The sequence below is a fragment of the Mytilus edulis genome, chromosome 6 (assembly GCF_963676685.1).
Source record: "Mytilus edulis chromosome 6, xbMytEdul2.2, whole genome shotgun sequence".
Classification (NCBI taxonomy): Eukaryota; Metazoa; Mollusca; class Bivalvia; order Mytilida; family Mytilidae; genus Mytilus; species Mytilus edulis.
In genome coordinates this window covers 14,438,270-14,463,671 of record NC_092349.1, presented here as the reverse complement: position 1 = coordinate 14,463,671, position 25,402 = coordinate 14,438,270, and the positions used below count along the sequence as shown (strand labels likewise).

The window sequence follows — 25,402 nt, the reverse complement described above, 5'->3', positions numbered from 1 at the left end:
TGCATATAAGTTTCAGAACATTTGGATGAAGCAAACTTGTGTTAAAGAAAGGAACAAAAATTCAGCATTTTTTTAATTTTGTAAAGGGCATATCTCTAGAACAGTAAAAGCGACCCCACCAAAAATTCAAACTTCATGTTTGTTTGTTTGTAGTATCATATATATGCAATAATTGTGTATTAGTTTCATAACATTGGTAGAGGCAAACTGAAGTTGGAGAACAGAAACCAAATTTGGGAGGTACATGCAAGTTTGATAAGACTGACAATGCAAGGGTAACCTTAAAAGAAGTAGAATGGTATAAATAATTAATTGTTTATTTGATAATAGGTTCGTTTTCATGTGTTTTTGTTTTTCCTTGAGAACACATAAAATATTTTTTTATAATTTAATTTGGTTTAATATATATCGAATTTCTGAACAGAAAATAATGAAAATGAGACATAAAAAAATATAACCAAAAAATAAACCTGTGATATTACTGCTTCTATTGGTACCAGGATGCTAAAAATCAATCCAAAATATTTAAAAAAAAAATCTAGTTTTATATACAATATACATGAACAGCTAAAAATCTCAAGTGACAAATACTTATAGCCACACTCTGTACATGTTTAACCCTGATACTTCTATTACTAGACCTTAAGACATTTTTGTATACCTAACAGAATTAGGGGGCGGGGGTAATGGTAAACAAATTGTGATTGATCAAGACGAATCCTTCAATAAGGTGTAGGGTTTATCATTTACAAATTAGGCCAATTATTTCATATTTTCAAGTAGTCCAAATAATTATGACGTCTTGAAAGGCTATTATATTTTTTTTCTTTGACGCCTTAATTAGTCCAAATAATTATGACGTCTTGAAAGGCTATTATATTTTTTTTCTTTGACGCCTTACTTCGTCTTGAAATAGCCTTTCAAGACGTCATAATTATTTGGACTAATTTTCAAGAAAATAAACAAATCAATCAAACCCCTTGAGGACCTTAATTGAGGGGTGGACAAGGGTAAGGAGACAGGGGAATGAGGGATCAGAGAAAAGGGGGTATCTTGGAAATATATTTTGTCATTTTTATTTTGTCTTGGAGCAAGGAGATGGAAGTATTGAAGTGAAAAAGGGGGGGATTTTAGGGTAGAAAGGGAAGGGAAATATAGTTAGGACTAAGCCTATAAGGAGTAGAAACTGTTCCGAGGGAAGTTATGGGGTACCCCACATACATATGACCCTGACTTGGCTACGAAATTAGATATTGATGATTAAAAAAGACGAATTCATTGACACTAACGGTAGCGTAATAATGACAGTTGTAGTGATTCATAGTAGATGTCATCCCTTCCTCTTCGGCCGTTTGCACACGGATATTTTTCAAAACTGGCCAGACATGTTTACAACTTGTCTGTAAAGGGTAAAATAAACACATAAATAAGATACCAGCTATAACGAGCTATAACATTAAACATGGAACAGAAATTGAGCCGGTGCAAGGTTTCAGCCGCAGTGATTTTCAACAGTAGCGAGTATTTTGAGACAACCCCCAAGTTTGTATTTTTCGTTATACTGATAACATTTGGCTGCCTAATATATTGAAATCTATGTTTTCTTATGTAATAACTCTACCTTCATCGTTGTATATTCGCCACAATGTCTTTAAGCATGTACATGGTCGTATTCATCAATATAGTATGGCGCTCGGCAATGGCGACCTTGAAATTCCTCTGGTGCGATAATGGCGCCAAATTAGAGGGAAGCAACTCGCGCCAGACAAAATTACCGTATTTCACCAAAATAATCAAAATTTCGCTTTTTGATAACAAACAGTAATACGATAACCACATTTATATTCAGTGATCGTTCATTGATATAATTACAAACATTATTTTATTAAAGCCATCAATAAAGAATTCACAATTAAGTAATTAATGGAGGCCATTGAAATCAGACCTTATGGGGTAGAGGGGTTAAACAAAAGCTCGTAACTTTTTTAAAAGCCTGGTGACCCCCATTTTATTTTACCTTAAAATGTTCGAAAATTTCATAGCTTTGACATATCTGTTTTTAAAAAAAATCTACCGGGGAAATTTTACGAAAAATCGATTAAACCAATATTTTTTGCCTTAAACTGAAATTAGAAAATGCAAAATTTAGACATTAATCTGAAAATAAAAGGATTTTTAAGTCAAAAACAACCAAGGCAAAGATTTACATTTCAAATTCTAATGTTTTTTCACATAAAAATCATACTGACTTGGTTTTAAAAGTCTTTGAATTTGATGTAACCGTTATTGTTGAAAGGGTGGGCATGTTTGGAAATAGGGTCAAAATCGCACATTTCGCTTCAATTTGAGGGGATAACGACCCTGGTGACCCCCTTTTTTTTTGCATTTTTGGATTCAGCATAAAAAGATCTACAAAATATGTGAAAATAAAAAAATTCTACCGGGGGTCCTTATTGGGGTGAGCCACCTTAATCTAAAAAAAAAACAAGAAACATACCTATTTTCTAAAATTTGATAAAATGTTTGGGTCACCTGGCATTTAACGCTACAGGTTGTGCAAATTTGTCGGCTTTTTAAAAATTATGCAGGGAACACAATTTTGAGTGATAAAAAGGAAAACTCTAATAAGATGCTTCAAGATAAGAAAAAGAAATTATAGGGTCACCGAACTCGCACTACAAAATAAAATAGGTAAATTCACAACACTTTTGTTAATAAAAGTTATTTTATCTGACTTATCTCTTTATATTTCTGAATTATCTACCCCTATAACTATGACAATGTTTAAAAGGATTCACTAAACAAAATGCAGCCATAAATATGATAAAACACATACTTATATATATTCGCACGTGAATTAAGTACTTCTTTCGAAATTTGAACATTTTATTAAAGATTTAGAACGATTTTTATCTGCTATTTCAAAATCTAAGATGGAAGAAAAAGTGAAATTACTATAATACTAAACTTCGAGGAAAATGAAAAACGGAAATTCGCCAATCAAATGGCAAAATTAAAAGCTCAAACACAACCAAATAGACAAATGGATAACAACTGTCATAATCTTGACTTGGTGTAGGCATTTTCTTATGTAGAAAGACATCATAGCTACTATAAATTTGATAACATTCGCATTTTACAGATAATTCACGCTGAGGACGTCATAAAACTGGCATAACTAAGGGCATATCAGAGCGTCACTAGTGGAATATTTGTAGACGAAACGTGCGTCTGGCGTACACAATTTTAATACTGGTATATATTATAAGTTTATTCTCAACCTTCCCCTTTTTATCTCGATCGGTGGTATAGAGTGTAATTTACTTCTATAGGTTTGATACTATTGCTATTAAGAGCGAACTGTAGTTTCAGTAGACTAATAAATAAATGGTGGAAGTTGCAATACCTAAAGGTATCTTCAGAATAAATCAAAAAGTACTTCAAACGTTAAATGCAAAATCTAATTAAATATATCAGCATTATATGTATAAGTTTAATATACTCCAGACATTAGTGTCGCTCGAATCAAAACAATTGTTTGAAGGTTAAATCAATTACATTAGGCAAACAAGGAAACAAGCAGACAAACATGGACTACTTCCTGTAAAACTTTTTGTTTACATCTTAAGTAATGCTTCGAATTGTTAATTCAAATGGTTAAGAGAAATTCAAAACTTCTACTAAAAAGATAAATATATTTCCATTGTATATATCAGTATAACAAATACATAAACAAACTGTCATTACAAAGTCAAATAAAAGAATAAATTTAACCCACAAACTAATTGTTTAAAGTTTACAAAAGTGGGTGCATTTGTAAACACTATGAAAAAACACTATAAGGGAAACAACCGAATTATACTTTTTATCTCTATTTCTGACATTTTTATCTATTCTGTCTGTTTGTTTTGTTCACGCATATTATTACATTTGATGCGACTGTCGTACAAGTGAGAGGGTTAACGCTATAAAACCAGGTTCAATCCTCAATTGTTTACATTTGAAAATGCCTGTACCAAGTCAGGAATATGACAGTTGTTGTCCATTTGTTTTATGTGATTTGTCATTTGATTTTGCCATGTGATAAGGGACTTTCCGATTGAATTTACCCCAGAGTTAAGTATTTTTGTGATTTTAATTTTTTCTTTTACATGTTGTCTTTTTTTCCTTTTTCCTATACTAAAGAGTGTGGATAAAATTGATAGGTTTTAATATAAAGAAGAATGCCTAGCATCAACGAGTGATTTAATTAGGAAAGATTATTTGCAATTTTATAATGTTAACGCTTTCCTTTTTTATTTTTGTAACATGATGTCAAGTCAAAAGTATTTAAATCAGGGATTGGCTTTATTTTCAATCTGCTAAAAAAGCTGCGAAAGATACCAGAGGGACAGTCAAGCTCATAGATCGAAAATAAACTGATAACACCATGGCTAACAAAGAAAAAGACCAACAGCCAAGTACACAATACACAACATAGAAAACTGAAGACTTAGCAACACGAACCCCACCAAAAACTAGGAGTGATCTCAGTTGCATCCGAAAGGTAAGCATATCCTGCTCCACATATGGATCCCGTCGTGTTGTTCATGTTATGAAAATCCCGGTAAATAGTCTAATTCGGTAGGTCGCATGCGTGAAAAGGAAAGGGGATTGTAGTTACGACATAAGGAACATATCCGATATCATCTGTGAAACAGTTATTTCATAACGGCCAACCAACTCGTGATGGCGTAAGTAAATAAACTCATCATAAATACCAGGATTAAATGTTGTATTTACGCCAGACGCGCGTTTCGTCTACAAAAGACTCATCAGTGGCGCTCGAATAAAAAAATGTTAAAAAGGCCAAATAAAGTACAAAGTTATTGAGCATTGACTACCAAAATTCCTAAAAGTTTTGACAAATACAGCTAAGGTAATTTATTCCTGAGGTAAAAAAGCCTAAGTACTTCAAAACAACTTAATTTGTTTTTGTCAGTTGTCTTAGCATATAAAACCGTGCATTGGTTACCTATTTTAAACTAGATTACATTTTGTACTGACGGGTCTTTTAAAAAGAGGGGAGACAGATACTAGAGGGATAGTCAACCTCATAGATTGAAAATAAACTGACAATTGTTTTCGTTTACAAATTGTTTTTATTTCCTTATACAATAAATATAACTATAGAAGGCCTTGACCTATCTTCTATTGTAAGGTGAAATGTTACACAGTATCTTTAAAGTGGCTAATAGTCTACTATACTTAATCGATTGTACTCATAGTTCTAGGTCTTACTGTATAAATGTAAATACGCAATTGAAATTTCCACTGAAAAAATATCTGAAAAATCCCTATTTTGTTTGATTTTAGATTCCACTTTTTGGTTGTGCGCGTTAAATTTTTTAAAAACCGATTCTAGAATGCTCATTTTGATTTCACTTGTGATGTTTTTAGAATAACAATTGCTTTAAAGAGAACGCAATTGCCTTATTCGTGTTCTCTTCTCTCCTACTTGTCCTTTTTTCTTCAGTACTTTCTTTATATATCAAAGAAGTATAAGACTTAAATTTGGCTTACGTAAGAACTTTACAGTTAACCAACGCTCAGGTCGTTGCAATAAATGTGCATTATAAGACTAAAGTTTGACTACATTGATAATTTTACAGTTAATTAATACTCACTACATCATAAAACATATGCAATATAAGACTAAAGTTATACTGACCTTCGTATTTCAAAGACGATTCCCGCTTTAAGATATCATAAACATGCAGTATTAACGACATAGGAGAGCGTCACCGATGAGACCCTTGTAGGCAAACTCGTCTGGTGTACACACATTAGGGTGTGCTTTATTTCTAAAGGATCGATACTTCTACTTTTTTACTACCAACTGTTAATTCAGTAACATAAATTAACTCCAGAAATGTTTGCCTATTTTTATTGGAAGTTGCAATATATCACGGTATTTTTAGAAAATGTTTGAATCATTGAAACATGAAAAACAAAATCTGGTGAAATGTATAACATTTAGTTTAATATACTTCAGGCACGCATTTTGTATACTCCAGATACATCAATGGCGCTCGAATCAAAACGATTGTCTGATGGTTAAATCAAATACACAAAAGAAACATACAAACAGGCAATCAGTTGTCTGGACAGTTGTCTCATTGGCAATCATACCACATATTCTTTTTTATAATCAGACAAGGAATGTTTCCGGCCAAAAAAATTTCCAAGACCTTACGCAATGCTTTGGATTATTAGTTCAAATTGTTCTAGCATAATGAATAGTGTTTTGGTTAACTTTTTTGAATTAATTTACATTTTGAAAAGACGAGTTCGTTTATAGTTTATTTTAATTATTCGGTTGTACTAAATGTACAGATGTGTACATTATAAACGACGTCAATACTAAATTGAAAAAAAAATTATAATGAAGACAAACGCTGAGATCCCTAAAATCATAAAAATACTGAACTCCGAGGAAAATTCAATCTGAAAGTCCCTAATCACAAGGCAAAATCAAATGACAAAACACATCAAAAACAAATGGACAACAATTGTCATATTCCTGACTTGGTACAGGCATTTTCAAATGTAGAAAATGGTGGAAAGTAAAATCACAAAAATACTGAACTAAGAGGAAAATCAATTCGGAAAATCCATAATCACATGGAAAAATCAAATAACAAGACGCATCAAAAACGAATGGATTGAACCTGGTTTTATAGCGCTAAAACTCTCACCTGTACGACAGTCTCATCAAATTCCGTTATACCTACAACGATGCGTGAACAAAACATACATAATAAATAAAATAGGCAAAATATGGGTAAAGCAGTCATCACTGTGTTACAATTTTAAAAGAAACAATTTTACAAAAAAGCACAAACGCATTTATCAAATTAAAAACACATTCATTGCTTCGTGTGTCTGACGCCAGAAAATGTATACGTCACATAGGAAGAATTTTTGTCGCTCAAGGTTTATACAAAACAATTTTATAATTTCACATGGGGTATGTTGGCATACAGGGTTAAAAAATCAAAAGTATGTTAGAATTAAATTCAGAAATAGACGGAGATTTAAAATTGTCCAGAAGTGCTTTAGAATTTTTTTTAGTTTTCGCTTTGTGTTCATGCTTGTTTTATTTTTGTAATTTGATTCTGGAATTGCCATTTTGACTTCACTTAGTGATGTTTTTCAAATGATTATTGATCTAGCGAGTAGGAACAATTTCCTCCTTCATTATATAAATCTTCTTAGTTGCACTTTTCTGCAGTACTTTCTCTAAACAGATTAGAAAAATGAGACTTAAGTTGTTACAAATATGCAGTTTGCCATACTGGGGATTTGTATAGCTTTGTAAAAAGGACTTTGTTTTGCTAATTGTTCAAGACTCATTGCCCAGTGCACTTTATCATGTTTACTGTGATTCATTTATTTTCGTAAATACCAATTTTTGTGGATAGAAGGTGAATAGAATTCTTGTGGATGTTTGATTTCGTGATTTTTCCGAAGTCTGCTTGCAATTGTATAAAAATGTATATTTTGTTGATTTAAAAAACAAATGGGTATCTTAATTTTGTAAATGTTTTAATTTAGTTTCATTAAAAGTAATAAAACGTTTAATTTCAGATGGCTCATTCAATCACGGTAGAAGAAACAAACTTCCTCCGATTGGTAGCACTGACCATTGGTGTTGCCCCAGGAGCTGTTCGTTGCTATTTTGACGGAGTCTTCCATCCAAACAATCTTCAAACAACATTACTGAATCATCAAAAAGCAATTGATGATTTAAGATACCGCAAAAAAGTTTTAACATCAGTTCAGTACAACGCACTGTTTATTTCTGGTAGGTTTAACATATGAAAATGTAATTTGATTATCTTTAAGCCCCGTCAAATTAACATGTAAACACCGGCATAATTGATGTAGTATACAATTTTAATTCTGTTAGCTTCAAATTCGGTGAGCTATATGAAACAAAAGAGACCTGAACAAAATAGCCAAATTAAAATAGGGTCAACTTTGTCTTCAGGTGTGGTAACTTAAGTTTCTGAATTGATCAACGTTTCATTTAAAAAAGCACGTGATAAATTTCATCATTACCGAAGCAATAGAAATCTTACAAACCCTTTCAGAGACATGAACTTTGCAAATATTTTTAAAGTTCATGTCTCTGAAAGGGTTCCTTCTGCATATTGTGATGAAGCTAAGAACAAAGGTGTCCCTAAAAATAGAACATGATTCTTTATACTGAATGGGTTTGTAAGATTTCTATTGCTTCGGTAATGATGTAATTTATCACGTGTATTTTTTGGATTAGTGTATTAAATGAAGTTCAATTCAGAAAAGGGTTTCAGTAGTGTTATTTCTTGAAATTGATCAACACAAATGTTCGCATTGCTTACAACCTTATCATTTATGTATTTCATTTGCACTATTATTTTCATATAGGATCAGCAGTTACATCTAATAATTTCGACATTACATTAATGATATGTCTTTTGAGGAATATAAGTGGAATGTCTCCTCCCGTCACAGGATATGATACCCTTCCGTCAGTAACCGATATAAGCACAGGAGCTGATTTAGCTCGCATTAAACACTACAGAAATAAAATAGCTCATTCAACAGACTCAAAACTGTTGTCACAAGAATTTGAAGATGCGTGGAATAATGTTAGTACGGTAAGACATGTATTTTTTAAAGTTTAAATTTGTCAAAATGTATCAGCAATAGAACACCAATATGTAAAGAAATCAATAGAAGTATACCGCTGTGCAATAGTCATAATTGATTTAGCTAAACAAATCCGAGTTACAAACTAATACCTAGGAAATCACATCAGTTATACGAGGAAAACAGCAAAAATGCAGAAACACTGAACTGCTAAAAAAAACAAACGTCAACATTCATAGAAACGGACTATTTTATAACCAATGACATATTCCTTAATTGGTACAAAACATTTGAAGAAAAAATGGTGGGCTGAACTTGGTCATAAGCTAGAATGCGACGACATGCATATACACATGATGTCCTGGTCATATATGTCCATATGTTTCTATATATTAATAAATCATCGATTGTCAATTATTTTGAATAGAGTGTTCCTTATGTAGATAAATGCTAGAACTTACCAGCTAATGCCTCATGATGCTTTTAAAGGGTGTTGTTTTTTTAAATGCGTAATTCCTTTTGATATACTCGGTTAGATTGCTTCTTTTTCTGTTATGAAAAAGGTTTTAAGATAAATGTGTAGAACACAATTTAATTACATTATTACGATCTGCTTATGTTTGCTTATTATTTATAAGATATTTTGGGGAATATTAATAGCACTGAATAATTGCATTAACCAGACTTTTTCTTGTTTATTGCAGGCAATAGAAAGACTAGGTGGTAGAGTTTTCCAGCAAGAATGCTTTTCTTTAAAAAGTTCCAATTTAGACAGTGAATGTTATAAAGATATACTGTTGAATATTCGCCATTCCCAAGATGAAGTATCACATACCATGGCAAATATGGTTGAAGCCTTAACAAAAAAGACTATTAACATGGAAAACATTTTGCAAGACACAGTTCCTCAAAACATTAGAGGTAAAGAATACATACTAATAAATAAATTTATCAAATTAAACTTATAATTATAGGCACAAATAAGCCAGTTGAATATAGCTAGAACAATGTAGAACTGGTTTAGCCTATATATATATTGAAAATAATTCGAAAATTCTAGATACCCTGCTTTTGATTTACTGTTATTTAGAGTTTTTTTCCTATGTAGATACACGACACTACTATGAGTTATAAAAAAGTATAATGACAATTACCATTACAATAGATTTGATGCAGAAAGTCTTATGGGAACTCATTTGCCATATTTTTAATTGGAATCCAGAGATAAAATTAGTACATTTTCTATAGTTCAGCTATGATAGATAGGATATAAAAATATTGTTGTTTTTAGATTGGTTCATTGCAAAATTAGAGAAAGCACTAGTAAATATTTGCTTAAATGCATTACTGGGGTTAAGGAATGTATATTTATTCAGATCGGATTTCGCCAATCACCTTGTCTTGATAATGTTTGTATACTCACCTCCTGATACATAAGTACTTACACTACCAATAATTAATAAATACATTTCTTGTTCATTTATAACCTCTTGTAAATCAGTACTGTACTGCTTCATGATACAATTGTAATGTTTTAGTTTTGGTAAATTCAGTAATGCTGAATTTAATTCTTATTTTAGTCCTGTAACTTATCTTTTTTTATATTCAGTAATAATTTATCAGCATTGTGACAATACCTTTTTTAGTACTGTATTAAATTATAAGCCTGGCACCTTTTAATAACTTTTTACAGTACCGAGATTTTTTTTCTTCAATAAAGATAAAGACAACAGTAGTTATACTGCTGTTCAAAATTCATAAATCGATTGAGAAAAAGACAAATCCGGGTTACAATCTAAAACTGAGGGAAACGTATCAATTATAAGAGGAGAACTACGACACAACAGAAACACAACATTAAAATGTAACACACAAAGAAACTAACTATAATATAACAATGGCCATTTTTCCTGACTTGGTACAGGACATTTTAAGAAAAAATGGTGGGTTGAACCTGGTTTTGTAGTACTGATTTTATCGGAACCGTACCTGTGCTGCTTTTATTTGTACTGTTAAAGTACTGATATTTTAAGTACTCTAACAGTACTAAAAAAAAATTAAAATGAAAACAAAATACCGAACTCAAAATGGAAAGTCCCTAATCAATCAAAACAATCATAAGCTCAAGCACACCAAACGAATGGGTAACAACTGTCTGAAGAAACTCCCACTCAATTTATAATGAGAAGAGATTGGCAAGGCTCGTTCGCATAGGAGTGCCGACAATTTGCTAAAAAAATCTACCTCCAAAATCAACAAATATGTTGACAATTAGACACTCCAGGATTCTGATCACTTGTTTTTCCTTGTTGCATTTTTACATTTTTTTCCTGTGAACAAAATATGCCGTATGGTATCTCAAAGTAATGAGTTTATACCGTATTCTATCAATGTTAAAAGGCAGTGTGAATTGATTTTTTATATGTTGATTTTTTAATTTCAGATGGGGAATGGTGGTATACAGGGTTGAAAAATCAAAAGTTCTGATATAACTGATTTTTGCAAAAGCTTAGGTATCCTATACACACAAGGCAAATCCTCCAATTTGCTGTTCAGGGTGTACAGAACACTTAATAATAGGAAAAATTCAAAGTGATATAAATTTACAAAAGAAAACCTGGAGGTTAGAAAAGAAAGGGAAACAGGAAGGAACATTACTGTTTTCGTTTTTTGACCTAGGCCTTGCATATATAAAATAAAGTATAAAAAGTTTAAGGGAGCTACATGTATATCTTGATTAGTAGGGGGGAGGGGAGTCTAGGATTACAAGTTTTGACCTGCCTTTTTATATTAGTTTATCTTGACATTGTTTACATACATTGTCATCCTACTTTTATTTTTGCCAAGTTGCTCATCCTGCCTTTTTTAATCAAAACTCCTGTTCTACCTTTTTTCAAATTTCATCCAATCCTCCCTCCTCAAATGCTCCCTCACAATAAAACTTTCACCAAATTAATAAATAAACATGGACAATGCTTCTATTCTTAGATCTTCGTACCAAATCGAAATCAAAACTGAATTGACTCCACGATATTATTTTTTGAAATACGTGGTATTTAATGAAATATGTAGTATTTAATGAAATACGTAGTATTTGATGAAATACGTAGTATTTAATGAAATACACAGTGGACTTAGTAATAGTAATGTGAAATTGTAGGTAACGAATAGTTTATAAATAAAACGTGTATTTAATTGTACCAAATCAGGAATATGACAGTTGTTGTCCATAGGCACTTGTCTCAGAATTTTTTCCCCTATATACCTTAAAATAACACAAGGTACTACTTAACTTGCATTTCAGAAAAATGTCAGGCGGTGACGAAATTCCGTTAAATGCCGCTTTCTATGCTGTCAACCCCACTAAAACTTGTTTTATCGTAAATCTAAATTGATTTATCTTTAAAATGGTGTATAACGTCTCCTTATATATCTCGGTTTCCGATTGGTAGATTTAATGGGAAAGTCTAAATAATTCTCGGAGTTATCTGATCTTGTTTCATTTTCATACGTAAAGTCAAGAGAGAGTCTGAATGACATTGACGTCATGGGAAAATGTGTATCTGAAAAAGGAAACTCGTAACTTATAAGACATACCACAAATAACACTTGTTAGGTTGGTTTTTTTTTGCGGTATCTTATACAATTTTACTAACTGGGAGATAAGTTCTATTCAGTCAAAAAAATGACAGTTTTATTTGAAAGTGTTTTTTATAATTAATCATTTAGTGCTATAGGAGCAGGTTAAATCCACCATTTTCTACATTTGAAAATGCCTGTACCAAGTCAGGAATATGACAGTTCTTGTCCATTCGTTTTTGATACGTTTTGTTTTTTTGATTTTGCCATGTGATTAAGGACTTTCCGAATTGATTTTCCTCCAAGTTCAGTATTTTTGTGATTTTACTTTTTACTGCGAAACGTTTATTTTCAAATTTTCAGCGGTTGGCAAAATTTTTAAGGAATTCATTTCTCCTCCCAGACATCAGAATTGAAAATATTACCAGCATATTGATTGTGATTATTTGCATAATGACAAGATTGTATTTTCAGTTTGACTTCCACATGACAAGAACCATGTGACATCTCACGAACGTCACTGATGAGTCTTATGTAGACGAAACGCGAGTCTGTCATACTAAATTATAATCCTGGTACCTTTGATAACTACTTACTGATGAAGGATATTAGTTATTAGAATCCGAAATATTTATCATTTGTTCATGGTTTATTTTTTTTGGTGAGATTTTACCGATTAAGGATTCATCGTCGGCTATTGTTCGGACATTTTATATATATATCTGTATATCCGCTTTAAATACAGACCCCACACCTAATCAATTGAAATATAAAAATCATACACCAAAGCGTACTTAATATAAATGTTCATTCAAATATAAAACAATAATATAATGAGAACTAACATCATTCCAAAATACTGTGAGAAAAGACTGACTGTACGTCTAATTTACTTAAACAGAAGAGAAATATTGATAAAGAAAAGAGGGTGACTAAAAAGTAAATACTGATTCTGTAGGGCAATAAATAAGTCCATAACACACTCTGAAAACTATCAGCACTGTAACAGTACTGCAAAAATCAGTATTGATATAAGTATGAAATTCACCAGAACTGATTTTACAACACGCACAACATGAAAATATCAATATGAAGCCGTTCAGTACTGATTTACAAAAGGGTAGGAAAGTGCAAGAAACATGAGAGTAAATTATTGGTAGTGTACTTTTCAATTTGTTTCAGATAGACCAATTCACTTACTTCTTTTCTTCTTCAATTTTTCATTAGCTCTTTACAACAACGAAATTTCAAAGTGGAAGCAGGAGGATTCTAAATTTGTTTCAACAAACCAATCAAAACAAATATTGAATTATTTCGACACTGAAGTGTTTTTGACCATCACGGGTAATTCTGGAGTTGGAAAATCGTTTACAACAAAGCATGTAGCATTACATATGCTTTCAAACGGATATGATGTTTTGCCTGTTAGAAAACCATTCGATATTTTAAAGTTTGTCTCGCAAAATGCGAAAATTGTGTTTGTTTTTGAAGATGTCTGCGGAAAGACCCATTTATTACATAGCGAGATCGAAGACTGGGAAAGATATTCAGACGACATTACAAATTGTATATTTGGGAAAGATATAAAAATATTGTGTAATTGTAGGTTACAAATATTTCAGAGTAAAGAATTCGAATCATTGCAACTGTTGAGAAAGTGCCAAATTAATCTTCTGACCAGTGAATTTACACTTTCTGAAAAACGTTTGATTGCATCAAAATATGTATCCGAAGAGGTTTTGAAGGAATTATCCAATGAATGCATCGAAGCTTATGATTGCTTTCCTTTATTATGTAGAATGTCCAAAACATGGGAGGCGAGTTAGGCGTTAACTTTTTTATTAAACCCATTAAGTGTATTTGAAAATGAATTAGAACAGATGAAAAGTAGAGAGAAACTAAATTTTTGTGCTTTACTTCTTGTGACTATCTTTAACAACAATTTTGATAATAGATTGCTCAGTGATGACATAGATATAAACGATCGTAAAAAATTAGATGATATACTAGAAGAATGCGGGGAAACACGAGGTACCTCAAGAATTTTAATTAAAGATCATTTAGACACATTGATTGGAGTTTATTTAATGTTCGAAGAAAATGCGTACCGATTTGCAAATGAAAGGTTATTTGAAATGACATTTACCTTTATGGCTAAAATATTTTTGAAATTCATGATCAAGCATTGTGTCGTATCAATGCTTTGTGATAAATTTGGTCTTGAGTGTTTAAATGAAGGTCGGCACCATTACCATTTTTTCGTGCCTTGTCATTTTGAGAACTACTTCTTTGAACGATTATTAAAGGAAGCAGATACTTATAATTTCCTTGATATTTTCGATTGCAAACAAATGACTGATACAAAATACAGAGCACAATTCCTTGCATTTTGTAAAACATTTGATTCTGAAGAAATAAATAGGATAATGAAATTATCTTACTTTGGTATTAACCTCCTTCATCTCATATCGAAACGTGGGTACATCGATTTTGCTTCATTCTGTTTAGGGAAAGGCGTTGATATAAATAAATATGATGACATAGGAATGACCCCATTACATACGGCGTGCAAGTATGAAAATGTTAATTTAGTAAATTTTTTGTTGAAAGCAGGCGTAAGTGTAAATTCATACAAATCAAGAGGATTTACTGCATTATTTGGAGCATGCATGTCAGGAAAAATACATGTTGTAAAACATCTTTTGGAGAATCAAGCAGACCCGGATTTGTGCAGTGGCAGGCGTTTGATACCATTATTGCTTGTTAGTGAAAAAGGCTATTTTGAAATAGCAAAAATTTTAATACAATTCGGGGCAGACATAAATCAACAAGATATTATGGGTTTTACAGCTCTTCATCACGCTTGCATTAAAGGACATGAACAAATAGTCGAACTTTTAGTAGAAAACGGAGCAAATGTTGACAAAAGTTCCAATGATGGTGAAACACCGTTACATTTCGCTTGTGCTTTTTCTTCTATTAACGTAATACACTTGCTTGTTGCAAAGAGGGCTAACTTATTAGCTTTATCACGTAAGAGTGGTTTATCGCCTCTGAGACTTCTTTATCGAGATCAAAGAGATAGTTTAATCATTTTTTTACAGACAGCTACTCTCAATGACGATATAAACCCGATATTCCTATATGCATTAGAAGAAAATGATAAAGATCTTTTGGAAATTATAATGGAAATTGATATAGAAATCAACAGGTACTTGAAATCCGGAAAATCTGCACTTCATATCGCTTGTCAAAATGGCGATTTAGAAATTGCAAATGTATTAATAGAAAATAATGCTAATGTGAATATTTGTACAAAACAAGGCGAAACAGTGATGCAGCTTTCTTGTCTAAGTGAAAATTGTGACTTAGTGAAATTGTTGATAACTAAAGGGGCTAATATAGTAGATTATAAACAGTCTACAGTTTTACCGTTTCCTCTTCATATAGGATGTCTTTTGAATAATTATGAGATGTGCTCAATATTTCTTCAAAAGGATATTTGCATTGCTGTTAATGCAAGTGAAGAACTAACATTGCATGCCGCTTATTCGATTCGATCTCCTGAATATATCAATTCTTTATTGACAAAAGTTGGTCAGTGGCATGATACATGTGTAACTCCTTTGGAAATAGCATGCTTTGAACAAAACTTAGATATAATGGAGCTTCTATTAAACAGTGGAGCTGAACCAAACAGTTGTTTTGGAACAGAAAGTTTTCCACTATCTGTTGCCTGTATTTTTAAAAATGAAAATATGGTAGAAGTTTTATTGAACAATCATTCAAACGTTAACACTCTTACATGTATTGACGATATATGTCTCACGATATTCCAATGTAAAGAGGCAGTTGATATTATAGAAATAATTGCATATAAACGGTTGAATTATCTTAATACTCCGGAATTTCCAATATCAGCATTACATATAGCAAGCATCTGCAATAATGAGAATATTGTTAAGATGCTTTTAGATAGCAAAGCAAGAATTAATTTAAAATGTTCTGTTAATCCAATGATGCTTCACATTTTAGCCAATAATTGTCAGAGCACTTATAGGCCTGAAATAGCATTCAACAAATATTTTGATTGCAGTATTATTCACGATATTCTTCCTCTCCACATAGCTTGTTTAATGGGAAATTATAACATCGTCGAAATGTTATTACGAAGCAATATTGCTAACCTTCCTAATTATATAGATAGTCCAATTCTAATAAACACAGAACAGGTTATATGCATTCATGGTTTACTCGTAGATTTTGACTTGGTTTCCGGAGAAGAGCAGACATTTATGTTATCCCCAATACAAATCGCATGTTTCAGTGCTGATTGGACAATCTTGAAAACGCTTCTAAAACACGGGGCTTCTATATTCGAAAGTTGTCGTATATCAAATACTATACTGGCAGGTTTTTCTAAAAACATGAAGGAGTTACAAAACAGTGAAATTGACGGAACAGTTTTTAAAACATCAGTTGAGATGTTTTTGTTTGAAACATTTGTCAAAAGTTGTATAATAGGTGATATACAAACGATCAGAGATCTTTTAGTGATTATTCAAGACACGTCGATTATTCATCAAAACAAAGCCCCAATTCACTATGCTTGTGAGTCTAACTAAACAGAGGTTGTTGAATTGTTTGTGTCAAACAATGCAAGCGTAAATTGTCGTGCTGTAGATTTTGATACTCCTATCCATATAGCGACGAGAAATGAGTGCACGCATATACTTGAACTTTTGATAAAAAATGGTGGAGATCCATTACTTACAAATAGAGACGGAGAAAATGCATTGCACATTGCATGCAAGACAAATAATATGGCATGTTTACATCTGCTCCTGCAATCTGAAGAGAGTGTCTTTATTGGTGGTCTTATTCAAGAATATATGGATATCAAAAGTAGCTCAGGAATGACACCACTTTCAATTGCTTATGATAACAGACACAAGGAAATGCTTAAAATACTTATCTTGAAAGGTGCTGATATTGATAAAAGATATGGACCACAGAAAGAAACATTGGTGTTTAAAGCATGCAAAGATCGAGAAAACGATATATTGTTGATACTACTTGAAAACAAAGCACGAACGAATGTCTTCAATATTGATCGCAAAACACCGCTTTATATAAGCTGCTTTTTAGGTTATGACGAAATTACGTGTTTACTTCTTGAAAAGAATGCAAACGTGAATTTAACCTCGTATGAAGGTTATAGTCCGCTCTATTTTTCTTGCATTCATAATAATATTGCAGAGGCAGAAATGTTATTGAAAAAAGATGCAAATCCGAATGTGATAAATGAAACTGGTGAGAGTTTGTTAATAATGTCCTGCAAACAAAAGCATGTTGAAATGTTAGATCTTTTATTGCAACACAATGCCGATGTGAATTATTGTCATTATATGGGTGAAACAGCACTATACTTTGCATTTAAAATTGGTAGCATCGATATTATGCGACGTCTTCTGAACTATCATGCCCATTGGAATGTCTGTAGCCATGAACGTGACTTCTTCTTGCATCGTGCCTGCGTAAAAGGACAATATGACATTATGAACATCATATTAGAATATAATACTGAAATTGATATTAATAAAGTTATTTTTAACGACGAGACGCTCTTGCACACAAGTCTCAAAAATGGCCATATAGAAATTGGAAAACTATTGTTACAGCGTGGCGCGGATATAAATGTAAATGCGTCATTTCACCAGGTGTGTTTGAATGGACAACTTAGTGATGTAGTTGATATTTTAAGTATAACAACGATCGAACAAAGAGCTGTTGAAAACGAATTCATTTGGGCTTGCGGTGAATCCAAAGTCTCACTTGTCAAATTGTTAATCAATTCTTGTTTTAAAGACACACCAATGAAAGTTTTATATGAAGGATGGTTTTTAGCAGCAGAATGGAGTACTTCAACATGTTTGCACTTTTTGCACAGATTAGGCATAGATATAAATAAACAACGCAGCAATGACGGTCACGCAGCTATACACATTGCATGTAATGCAGGTAATTTCGACGTGGTAACATATTTATTGAACTGTGACCATATCAATTTAGAAAGTCAAGCAACCTTTAGTAAGATCACACCGCTTCTAATTGCAATAACAAATGGTAATGATAAAATTGTGAGACTGCTTATTGAGAGCAATGCAAATGTCAATGCTTTAAGTGCGTATGGTGAAAATGCATTGTTGTTAGCTTGCTCTTCCTCACATGAAAATGTGCTTTCTGTTTTACTTGAACTGAAAACTTTTGACATTTTAAAACAATTCGAAGAGAAAAGACACCACATTATAAATGAATTTTACATGCCAATGAAATCAGTATTGAAAGAGATGCTTTGTTACTTTCAAGCTGGTTATGCAGTTAATGATGTAGATAGTGTTATGCACTTTGCGTGTAGGATGCAGGATGAAGAACTTCTAGACAAACTAATCACATCTGAAGGAAATGTAGATAGTCTCAACGCTTTCGGCGAAACACCTCTTTTAATTGCTGTTTCAAATCAAAATGTAAATACGATTCACAAACTGCTAGATGCAAATGCGTCAATAAATCTTGCAAGTGATGTTTATGGACAGGGTGTTCAAAACCTTTTAGGGAAAACCTCTATCAAAAGGTTAGAAAATATACTACCAGTTCATTTGGCCTGTTTGTTAAATAATGAAGACATTGTTAGTGTTTTACTAAATAGAAATGCTGATTGTTCTATCAGATTAAAATGTGTCCACAACTCTTCAAATCCCGAATTACAATATGAGGAATTTTCTCCAGTATATATATCCGTATTGTCAAACAACAACTCGATGCTTAACATGTTGCTAAATAATTCATTGCATCCTGTGTGTTTTATGGAAGTGTCTGTTTTTTGTAATACGTTGATAGAAAAGAATCATTTTACCTATGATGACGATACAAAATATCAAATCAAACTTAATCTTACACCATTTCAAGTAGCTTTGATTTTAGGCTTCACTAAACTAGTCAACACATTTTTATGTAACGGTCTTGTTGATGTTAATGGTAAATTTACAGTTACTTCTTCAGTTTTATCGTCAGTATCTGGAAATCATTCATCTATTATTGAAGTTGTAAAAAAATATAACATACAAGATGATGATTGCCAGACCGAAGTAACGCCTCTTTTGTATTCAACTTTAACAAACAATTGTGAACTTATTAATATTTTATTAGAAAACCATGCCGTTGTGACGGATACAGCAAACATTAGTCTTCTAGACATTATTGCAATCAACTCAGAAATCACATCATTGATTTTAACCTGGCGAGCTACTTTTCCACTTGTATCTAGATGTCTTGTTAATGCTCCGTCCGTTGCCTTGTTAGTAAACAATAATGATACATTAGCTTCTCTTTCATCCGAATGCTTTGATTTCACTGAGAGCATAGATATAACAATTATTCATTTTATCTGCTTCAGAGGATACACGGATCACTTAAGGATAATTCTGGAATATAACATCAATGTGATCAATACATTTACCATGCCAATTATTCATCTATTTTGTAGTTCTACTTATTTGGTGGAAAACATGGAAGCTGATGAGTTTAAATATACGTTACTTCAGTAGGAACCTGTTTGTCTTTAACACTTCCTATTTTGAAGTATGTTGTTTAATTTCTGAGCCCTATTTGTTAGAAAACTTAATGAGACAACCTGGTATAATGAAGACGTCTGTGACGGTGACACCATTATTGTTATTACTTTTTGTTGGTAATGATCCTTGCATTGCAATCTTAAACATATTCAATGAACAAAATTTAAAAAGCATTTGCTCTATTAACTTTCTATCATGGTCATTGTATTGTAGACTGCATCAAATGCATACTGATGAAATATGCGATCATTTGCCAGATTTTGTTGTCACTGATTTATCAAATTTACGTGTAATACAAGATATGGATCTTTTGTTATGTGCCTTAGTGTTGAACGACAGAGAGCAAAACAAAGACCTTGTCCTCTTTACAATAGGAAAACCTTTTAATTTTAGTATTGTTTTAAATGCATGCCTTTGTAAAGATTGGACTACCGTACTCAAAATGTTTACTTTAACCAGTGTATCAAATAATAACATGCTTTTGGAAATTTGTGACTTTTTTTGTTTGCGTAATATTGATATTGAAAGTATTTTCCGTAGCATACCATCAAAAGGAATAATGCTATCAGCATTAGAACTACAGTATTTAACTCGTGGGATTATTTGTAATACATTTTTTGCAATGAGCGAGGCTAAAGAAAAAAGAGTTTTAATAACTTCCGCAATTGCAGCATGTTTACACAACAATGATAATAACTTACAATGTTTAATGTACAGGAATGATGATATGAACATTAACTATGAAATTCCGTATTTTCATCTACTGTGTTTCTTAGATGAAAATGATGTATCGCTAAAAACAATGGAAACGTTTCTGCATGACAACTTGAGTGCAGAAATTGGAACTCTGCATGTTGCTTGCCTTAAAGATGTAAATTCGCGTTTGTTGCGGTCATTTACAATGAAATGTTGTGTGAAATCGTTTGCTAGTCTATCCTCACTACATATTATTTTGTTAACCGAAAACATACAATACTTAAAATTTTATACTATAAATGAAAACTTTAAAAAATTAGGACAAATTGCTGCAGTTCATATTTTATGTTTTAGACAACATAACGCTGGGTTAAAAGTCTTATCAAATATCCAATGCGACTTTAACAGTATTGCTACAAATATTTCTTTTTTGCACATGAAATTCCTTACCAATCAGCATCTGTGTGGTGAAAAAAACGAGAAACTCTTCGGTACAAAATCTGAATTAACACCATTGCATATTGCAAGTTTGATGGAAGCCGAAGCAGTTATATTATCACTATTAAGAAAAACAGATAGAACTGACATTATTTGTAGAATATTCCCTCTCCATATCAAATTTAGGCACAATGAAAATATTGCGCAGTTAATATCTTCAAATTCTTCATTCAAACTAACTGCTTTTCATATCGCTTGTCTGTTAGGAAATGCAGAAATTGCAGAGTTATTCATTAGACGAAGGACCAACCTATATATACCAGCTATATTAACCCTAGAATTAAAACAGTCTGAAGAAAAAGTAATTTTAACACATTCGGAACTTAGTGCATTACATTTAGCTTGTTTTTCAAAAAGTGTAGCTTTAAAGGGGCACTAGCTATCAAATTCATTGTAACCGATTTGACTCAAATTCTCATATTTGGTTTATAACAATGTAAAACATTTATCCAAACTATCAAAAGTCTAAAATAAACAGTTTACAGAGCATGGGGTAGATTATATATAGGTTCGTTTCGTGTGTATTTTAGTCCAGACGCCATCTAATTAACTATCGATTTGACCTCAGATGACCATATAAGCGATGTAAACAAAAAAAAAGATACGAATAGATTAAACCAACACGTGCAATTGTATTTTTATAGGTCTGTTTGATTTTATTTTATAGATTAAAAATAGATGTTTCTCATTCTTTTTAACCATATAAGAATGATTTTATGTGCATCGAATTCGTAATCAAATGGTTTACCGTAGTTTCACTTTCATTGTTGACATTCTTTTTCTTTAAATAACCTGTATACGTACAATGCATGCGTTGTCAATCTCTAGCTAGGGATTAACTTGAAGTTCACATGAATACCGGTTAGAATGATGATGACGTTTTCACTTGCAAGTGAATCAGTCAAAAATTATGTTTAATCGCTTATTTCAACAAAATTAAAGGAAATTGATTGCTAAAAGCAAATTATTATTTCATTATTCCAATTTGATTAATGATTGATCTAAAAAAAATCATACTTTATTTTTTTATATATATCGTAGCTAGTGCCCCTTTAACACGAATGATTTCATCGCAAGTAAAAACAATAAATGAAATATGTCAACTATCGGTTTGGCATATATATTTTTTCGTGAATTTGACAAGCCATGTAGACAAATTGTGTCTTTCAACTGGTTACAGAGATAGTATTTGTATGCTTTCACCTATTCACGTAGCCTGCTTATGCGCAGATGAGTTTATTTTGAAGTCGTTGTTGAAAAGAGGTGCAGAGAGTATGGAAGTTGCAAATTTAGCCGTGTCATATGCGATCATTTACGAAGACAAAGAAACAATTGTCGAATTTTTCTCCTCGTACAATTATAATGTTAATAAGTATCCATTACACATGTGCGCAGAAAACGGAAATATTGAAGTGTGCAAAGTCTTATTAGAGCATGGTGCTGATACAAATGTTGCAACCGGTTTTGCTAGTCTCCAACCATGGCATTTGGCCCTATTTCATGGAAATAATGAAATACTGAGTCTGCTACTAGAAAAACCAACACAAATTGACAAAAACAAGTTCTTTGTGGTATTTTTTATGTATCTTTTCATAAAAAAGTATAACAGTAAGTCCGCCGCTGTTATCAAGATTAACCGATTAGTAGTTTTGTCTCTGTATAGACAGTGTTCGCCGATTTTAAAGGATTTAGTTTTCATGAAAAGAAAACTTTCTTATGAGGACTCTCATGCCACATCTATCAACCAAAATCAATACATAATAAACTCTGAGGAAGACTCAACGGATCAGGAAGATACATCTACAACAGAATCAACAGACGATTCATTGGAGCAAGGATATGAATATCCAACAAACTCGGAGAATGATTCAGTGGAACAGGAAGATAAATCTTTATCAAAATCAACAGACGACTCAGTGAACCAAGAACAGGAATATAACACGAAATCTACAGACGACTCATTGAACCAAGAACACGAACATGCCACAAAATCAACAGACAGCTCAAGGGACCAAGAACATGAATATGCTACAAAATCAACAGATAACTCATTAGACCAAGAACATGGATATGCTACGAAATCCACTGACGACTCATTGGACCAAGAACATGAATATGACACAAAATCAACAGACGACTCATTGAACCAAGAACATGAATATAACACGAAATCAACAGACGACTCATTGAACCAAGACAATGAGAATACCACAAAATCAACAGACAACTCATTAAACCAAGAACATGAATTTCCTATGAATTCAACAGACGACTCATTGGACCAAGAACATGAATATGCCACAAAATCAAGAGACGACTCATTGGATCAAGAACATGAACATGCCTCAAAATCAAAAGACAACTCATTGAACCAAGAACATGAATATGACACAAAATCAACAGACAACCTATTGAACCAAGAACATGAATATGCTACGAAATCAACCGACAACTCATTGAACCAAGAAAATGAATATGCCACGAAATCAACAGACAACTCATTGAACCAAGAACATGAATATGACACAAAATCAATAGACGACTTATTGAACCAAGCACATGAATATGCTACGAAATCAACCGACAACATATTGAACCAAGAACATGAATACGACAAGAAATCAACAAACTACTCATTGAACCAAGAACATGAACATTCCACAAAATCAGTAGACGACTCTTTGGACCAAGAACATAAGCATGCTACAAAATCAATAAGCAACATATTGGACCAAGAACAGGAATATAAGACGAAATCTACAGACGACTCATTGAACCAAGAACATGAATATGCTACAAAATCAACAGACAACTCATTGGACCAAGAACACGAACCTGCCACAAAATCAACAGACAAGTCATTCAATCAAGAACATGAACATGCCACAAAATCAACAGACAACTTATTGGACTATAAACATGAAAACGCCACAACATCAATAGACAGCATATTGGATCAAGAACATGAATATGTAACAAAATCAACCGACAACTCATTGAACCAAGAACACGAACATGCCACAAAATCAACAGACAAGTCATTGAACCAAGAACATAAACATGCCACAAAATCAACAGACAACTCAAGGGACCAAGAACATGAATATGCTACAAAATCAACAGATAACTCATTGGACCAAGAACATGGATATGCTACGAAATCCACAGACGACTCATTGGACCAAGAACATGTATGTGACACAAAATCAACAGACGACTCATTGAACCAAGAACATGAATATAACACAATATCAACAGACAACTCATTGAACAAAGAAAATGAATATGCTACGAAATTAACAGAAGACTCATTGGACCAAGACCATGAATGTGACACAAAATCAACAGACGACTCTTTGAACCAAGAACATGAATATGACATAAAATCAACAGATGACTCATTGGATCTAGAACATGAATACAACACAACGTCAAAAAATCAAAAGACGACTCATTGAAGAAACAACATGAATATGCAACAAAATCAAAAGCCGACTCATTGGACCAGGAACATTAGTACGCCACAAAATGAACAGACTATTCATTAGATCAAGAACATGAACATGCCACAAAAGTTAAATGACAACTCCTTGAAACCAGAACAGGAGTATTTAACTACAAAATCAAAAGACGACTCATTTGAATAGGAATATAAATATTCAACAAAATTACCAGTCTTATGTGGTGTGTTTAAATTTTATATGTTTAATTTTCCAATCAATCTTCGATATGCTTATAACATGTAAAATGGTATTATCGGTATTCGTTTTAATATTTTTATAAAACAAATGAAAGTTTGCAAGTGTTAAAAGTCATATATGTTTATATATAGGGAATAAGAACATATTTTTTTAATATAAAGGAGTAGGCTCACGAAGGGTCAAATTAGCCCTGTAATTCTGTGAAATATAAATTCAATAATAGCAGTTAACATCTTATGGCAAATAACTTAAACAAAAATATAGAATCAACATGTGCTGATACATTTGAACACTTATAATGTCATTATTGCTTACTCTTATGAAGAAATTATCATTTGAACTATTTATTCGGCTAAATCTTCTTAAAGTTTCTGCTTTAAACGACATTTGCCATCATGTTGTGTTAGGTTTAGTATCTGACCATATAAATTCTTTGAAAACAAATGTATTTTGATCGAAAGCTGTTTCCAATGTTTTTTAGAAGGAAATAAACCTTGCAAATGTATTAAAACATGCAATCTGGATATAATCCTGTTTGATATCATACTATTGAAGCTGTCTAATTGTTAAAATGAACAGCATACAGAATAAAGGTCTTGTTCATTTAGTTTTACATGT

The 25,402-nt window shown here is 32.2% G+C and overlaps 3 protein-coding genes across 3 annotated transcripts in view; all 3 read left to right on the top strand.

The window, feature by feature from the left end:
- The window catches only part of LOC139527202 (ankyrin-3-like), a 30,978-nt gene extending 14,098 nt beyond the window's left edge, over positions 1-16,880 (top strand). Inside the window, exons 2-5 of the mRNA XM_071322527.1 lie at positions 7,630-7,846; positions 8,452-8,684; positions 9,381-9,597; positions 13,483-16,880. Of these exons, the coding sequence (XP_071178628.1) occupies positions 14,136-16,880 (2,745 nt within the window). The 5' untranslated portion in view covers positions 7,630-7,846; positions 8,452-8,684; positions 9,381-9,597; positions 13,483-14,135. The remainder of the gene's footprint in view (positions 1-7,629; positions 7,847-8,451; positions 8,685-9,380; positions 9,598-13,482) is intronic.
- Positions 16,881-17,078: 198 nt separating this feature from the next.
- Positions 17,079-19,862, top strand: LOC139526218 (putative ankyrin repeat protein RF_0381). Its single transcript, XM_071321344.1, has one exon. It carries the CDS (start codon positions 17,079-17,081, stop codon positions 19,860-19,862), a length of 2,784 nt encoding a protein of 927 aa, XP_071177445.1.
- Positions 19,863-22,357: 2,495 nt separating this feature from the next.
- Positions 22,358-24,541, top strand: LOC139526217 (dentin sialophosphoprotein-like). Its single transcript, XM_071321343.1, has one exon. It carries the CDS (start codon positions 22,358-22,360, stop codon positions 24,539-24,541), a length of 2,184 nt encoding a protein of 727 aa, XP_071177444.1.
- Positions 24,542-25,402: the final 861 nt, after the last annotated feature.